Here is a 5,449-nt window from a genome sequence, read left to right as displayed (position 1 = left end):
GGGATGAGGACAATCACATCTCCAAAGCTGTTGTGCTGCTGGTAAGCATGTAGCATCAGGGGCTCAGCACTATACAACCACCTGGACCCCAAGAGATCTAAGGGCCTTTCCTGCCTGGCCCTGGAAACCTGCAGGGGCCCCAGCTTCTGACACTGGAGAGAAAAAGGAGCCAGTTAGGTACGAGGTGAGAGAGATTGCTCCGATCAGAGAGTACATACCCCTCTGCCAGGGGGCATCTGATTTAACAGACCCCTGAGCAGCTCTGTTAGGCTAAAACACTCCATGTTTATTGAAAACCACACACGACAATCACAGTGGACCCGCTCATCCCTGGTGCAAGTCCAGCAACTTCAGCAGGGATAAATCTGGCTAATAAGCTTAAACTCCCTCCAGGCTGTACCCAGCTGGATGCTCAGAGGTGCATGAAATGGATCCACACAGAAGTATCTGGGGTGATAGGGCAGGTTCCTAAACCCAAACCTCAAGCCCTGACTTCCACCCACTGGCCACATTGCATCTTTCCCCCTGCAGCCCAGGACTCACGGTAACAATCTCTGTAGTCACACACACATACACAGGTACAGGCTCTTGCTCAATGTTTGAAGTCAGTTCTATATACAGCGGTAAGAGCACTTTAACCCAGTGGCAGCCAGGCTGGCAGAAGATGCCCCATGAACACAGAGTCACTGGCTTAGGAAGCCAGCTGAAGAAATGCTTGGTATTGAGATAAAGTGTGTCCTAGCAGAAGACACCGGATTCCCCTGAAAGATCTGGTGAGGTCTGAATGAGGCTTAAAGTGATCAGAAGAGGTGGAATCAGGTGCCTTTATGGGCTCTTTCTTCGACATAGAGCTGCATCTGGAAGAGATTGTGGAAGCAATTAAGCAAAGAAAAACCCTGCAGGAGGCACTCGGCTGTTCACAAGGTGCAGTACTAGCTTTATGCTTTTGTTCTCAGGGGTGGTGGTTGGGGAGTGGAGTTCTGTGAATGACAATTTTTTTCTGTTCATTGGAAGGTCCAAAAAAAGTCCTTAAGTCCTTGTCTGGGGTCAGCTCAAAGTGAAGCTTCCAGAATGTTTGGCTATAGCATCAATTTTTATTTTATGTTGCGAAAACATATTGGCATTGCAACACCCCATTTTGAAATAAGCAAACGAAGCACTTGGCTTATAAAATGCTGACACATTTTTGGACGGTTCACCAAATTTGGCACAAACCTGCCAATGGACCAAAAATTATGTGGGGAGGGGGGCAGTGGTAATCCAAAAACCCATCCATCTCTGCTCTGGTGGTGCCTCCCACCACATCTGTGTCTCTAGCTTTACATAGGGAAGAGTCTACTCATTATAGCTGGCCCTAGCTCAGCCACCCCTCGACCAGCCTCCTGTGCAAGTCAGGGAGGGCTCGGGAGCTCTGCTCACCTTCAGGATGTCAGAGGTCATGGTCTTCAGGGGGATCAGCCGGGGGTCATGCATGTGCACATCCTGCTCATCTGCAAGAATCCATGGGAAATCCTGGGGGCAGAGAAGACAACAGCCTTAGCACAGGGGGGAAGAGCTTCCTTAGGCTCTCAGGAGGACTACAAATAGAAGCAGGACTGGGTGGAGCTGGCAGCCCAGGGCTGCTCCTCATCTCCCCAGCTCCAAGCCTGTGGTAAAGGGGTAAGGAGGGAGTTAGGGGCTTGTAAGGAAAGAGGAGGGCATGCGAGGAACCAAAGCTGAGTCTGGACGGGGACTCGAGAGCAGCAGTAGACTTCCTCCTTGTGACAGTGACTAATAGAGCAGTTCCTCGTTAGGCAACACCCCAGGCCATACCTGCCCTTCAGCCAGGGGCTGGGCCTAGATCACCTACTGCAGAAGGGTGTCACCCACCTTTATCACCTGGATCTTCTCCATGTTGCGCGTGGCAGCTTCCCGTGTGTGGACCAAGACTGTGAAGGTGCAGCCTGCAAGGAAAAAGGAAGGCACTGGCATTGCACGGTCGGGGTCCTGGCAGGTACCATCCAAGGTGCAAGCAAAGCACTGCACTGACTAACGGACACCTCCGTGCCCCATGTCCACTGATAACTGAATGCTTCAACACAGCCCTTTCCCACAGGGGTCATTAAGGTAAAGTGTATCATCTCAGATAATTGGCTCTCACTTCAGTGCTGCCCCTAGCACTGCCTAGACCTCACACCCCAAGCCCTGGGCTCCTCTATTCCCCACCCTACCTTGGTTGCCCTTCCACAAACCCACCCCTATCTCTGCAGCACTGAGGGGGAATAGGGCTTTCCTTAACTCTGTTACAGAGTTCCTGCATCATCTCCCCATAGCACAGACCCCCTGTCAACCCTGATGCTTGGTGCCTGCCTTCATCCTGCTGAAGACTAGGTTGTGTTTCCAGTTTGCCCAGATACATCTGCAGACTTTCAGGATAAGAGAGCCTGGTGTGGAAATAGGATTCTACTCCACGTTCTAAGCCAGACCTACCTTTATCCACAAGTGTGACCTGTGCTCTTGCACACCCCACCCTAGAACTGGTTGCATTTCAGTCATGCTGCATCCATGTACTTTGAAATGCTGCTGAGATAAAAGTCACTATATAAAGCCCAGCTCTCTTTACAGGTGCTGCTGTGGCTGGCTGGGCGAGGGCCCTGAGCTCAGTGATACAGTGCTGCCTTTCCTGGCCGAGCATTTGACATCATGCTTCTGCAAAGCTGCCACTGAGCAAAGGGGAGGTTGGGGCCCTACCTGTCTATTTGTAACATTCAAAATACCGTGGGCCCCAAGGCCCACCGGGCTAATGAGTATCCCCTATTGCACCCACTGGTCCTCAAAGGCATCCAAGGAGCTGGTGGACACCTCCCACTGGTGCTCTGCCCAGAAATGTGCACGGACAAGTGAGAGGAAAGCGGCCCCACAGTCTCTGGGCACTGGGGCCCTACCTGGGGGGTTGTGGTCGAGCACGGCATCACACACGCTGATCTTCAGGATGAAGGCACGCAACAGCTGCTCCACGTGGGACAGCAGGGAATCCGAGCTGGATGGAGAAGAGGATTGTTATGGAGCCTCCTCACCACCAAAACAGTTCACATGCAAGGAGAGGGCAGCAGGCTCTGGCCAGCCATGTGGAAACCATTACCTGATGGACAGCAGAGGTGGCTGCATGATCTCAAAGACAAATCTCTCCACTGGGTGGTGCTCTTTATCCAGGATCACCACCACCACCTTCTCCACATCGTTCTGCAAGCACAAATCCAGAGCCTTACTCAGGGAGAGCTCCGTGCCAGCCCCTGCCCTTCTACTGCCCCCAATCAGGAACTGGCTTGTTTTGGGGCAGTTTTATCCCAATGCCTGCCAGATGGCCACAATCAAGCACTTTGTCACTGTAATAGCCAGAAAGGGGTCTTAATTGCAGGAGTTACCCCAAGACTTGCAGGGAGATGTGTTCCACAGAATGCAACTTTCCCATCTCCTGATGCTGCATTTCTAGGGGAGCAATGGGCAAAGCGTGGTCGGAGGCCTCCACTCGCACCCAGCTTGGTCTGAGAGTATGGTACTTAAGGCAGGTTCTCTGCATGCCCAAATCTGGGACAGTAAGAGGCCACAGACAGTTCACGCTCATTGTAGGAGTATCCTCGCAATGCTGCTCTGCCTCCACATGCACAGAGCAGGAGAATTAACAGAGATTGTATCAGGGCTGTAGGTTCAAGGAGCCACAGTGAGGCAAATTTAGCCCCAAAACTGATCTTATGTAAAGATTAAGTTTTTTAGGAAGTGCTTTGGGTCAGATGGATCTAGACTTACACCCAGTGGAAGTGCCACTTTCAGAACAGAAAAGCCAAGTCTTTCCCATAGCATCTGCAATCCCAACACTGTAGCTCTGTGCTAATGCTCAAAGGTGAAACGAACTGAAAACTACATTGGGAAGTGAAACTGGCTTGTTTTCAGACATCAAGCTGAGGGGACATGCAAACTACAGAGCAGCAACAGTGAGTGAAGAGTGGGCCAGGGGCCCGATCTTGCTATGAGCTCCAGACAGCCAGACTTTTTCACCCACAGAGAGAATCAGGAGTTGAAGCATGTGCTTGACTTTGTTTTCAAGACTACTCCCAGTGATTTCCACGTGGCTGTTAAAATGAATTCATGTTAATCTTCTGAGATTCATTTGTAATATACTGTATAGTTAAGGCCATGGTGGCCCTGAAGCAAGCTCAAGGTAATAAAATGCAAAGCTGGACCCGGGTGTGGGGAAAGCTTTATGAAAGCACAGTGGATCTCTCACCTTCTCAGCGGCTATATCTTACACAGAAGACAGGATCACTAGCCATGGGAGGTCCTGCATGCCTAATCTGCACTGAACAATTGCACAATTGTTGTATCAAGGCCAGAGGGGAAGGGTGTGGATAGGATGGCATATATCCTGCCCACTGGGGGCTGGCACGGCCTTACCTTCTCAAGCAGCGGCTTCACGCAGTGCAGGGTGTCCTGAATGTACCGGTTCAGCTCTGGGTGGCAGGACATCTGCGCAAGCAGAATGAGCAGTGAGCACTGAATAAGAGTAACCTGGTTTTTCAAAGGCAGGGAGAAGCAGCAGCCCTGGCAAATGGGGTGGACAATGAGGAGGGGAAATTTTCACCCTTGGCTTGGCAGGCCAAGTCCAGCAGACAGGAGCTATTGGATGCTGTTACCATCTGACAACAGCTTTTTGCGTTATGGGGACATTCGTCTGGACATATCTCCCAGAAGGAATTAGTCCGAGGAGTGTCCCAGACGAAGCCCGTGCACCTGCAGACGGGGGGTCTCCTACCTGCACTGGCACATTGTATTTTTTCCTCTTCTGAAAGATGCCGATGGGGTAAACTTCCCGGACGTACAGGATGAGATGAACAGCCACCTCCAGGAACTCGGAGAGGACATCTGCGACCACTGGAGAGCGGAGAGGAAAGGAGGTGCAGCCGAGCAGGGGAGGGAAAGCTGAGCTTCCCGGCTGCGGCACCTGTACCATACGCTCCAGCGACTTTCCCCCCCGAGGGATTTCGATGTATTTTACACTTGCTGCCACCCTCATTAGCGTGGGGTTTGCCAGCTATTGAGCGTCAGACGATGTTACACAACAGTTTGGGACAGGAAGCAAAGAACTGAAGCCAGCTGGCGAAAGGGCGGCAAGCGGATCGAAACATCTGGCCGCGCAAACTCTTTGGGCCGTGAAAGCGCTCTCGCACGTCTCCCTTCCCGATACAGGCCGTGGCTGCACCTCGGTCTCGTGAGACCCCGCACCCCGCCAGCGCGCCCGCCGGGGTCACACCACGGTAGCCCCCTCCCCGGACACGGCCAGGACGGAGCCCCTGCCCGGCCGTACCTTGTCCGAAGTTGAGATCCTGCCTGGTGAGGGTGGTCATCGTCCCGCCGACCTGCGAGCAAGGGGGAGAGGCGTGAATTGCCCCTGCACCGACTGCGCCCCGCCGGC

The 5,449-nt window shown here is 52.7% G+C and overlaps 1 protein-coding gene across 1 annotated transcript; it reads right to left on the bottom strand.

Annotated features, from left to right (window-relative positions):
* Positions 1-265: 265 nt before the first annotated feature.
* MAD2L2 (MAD2 mitotic arrest deficient-like 2 (yeast)) lies at positions 266-5,443 on the bottom strand. The gene is made up of 8 exons (XM_019511729.1): positions 5,342-5,443; positions 4,790-4,908; positions 4,432-4,503; positions 3,122-3,222; positions 2,925-3,019; positions 1,870-1,943; positions 1,420-1,512; positions 266-857 (listed from the first exon to the last, which is right to left on the bottom strand). Exons 1-8 carry the CDS (start codon positions 5,379-5,381, stop codon positions 816-818), a joined length of 636 nt encoding a protein of 211 aa, XP_019367274.1. The 5' UTR covers positions 5,382-5,443; the 3' UTR covers positions 266-815.
* Positions 5,444-5,449: the final 6 nt, after the last annotated feature.

This window comes from Gavialis gangeticus, unplaced genomic scaffold, assembly GCF_001723915.1.
Source record: "Gavialis gangeticus isolate Ggan-Ray unplaced genomic scaffold, GavGan_comp1, whole genome shotgun sequence".
In the NCBI taxonomy this organism is placed as follows: Eukaryota; Metazoa; Chordata; order Crocodylia; family Gavialidae; genus Gavialis; species Gavialis gangeticus.
The sequence above is the reverse complement of the archived record's forward strand: the minus strand, read 5'-3'. Positions and strand labels throughout refer to the sequence as shown.

Bases quoted from the DNA above. Each gene is read 5' to 3' on its own strand.
- MAD2L2 (XM_019511729.1), bottom strand. From the start codon at position 5,381: ATGACCACCCTCACCAGGCAGGATCTCAACTTCGGACAAG. The intron at 4,504-4,789 runs GTAGGAGACCCC...CTGCTTGCGCAG, and splicing joins AATACAATGTGCCAGTGCAG to ATGTCCTGCCACCCAGAGCT. The intron at 1,944-2,924 runs GTAGGGCCCCAG...TTTTCCTTGCAG, and splicing joins GCTCGACCACAACCCCCCAG to GCTGCACCTTCACAGTCTTG.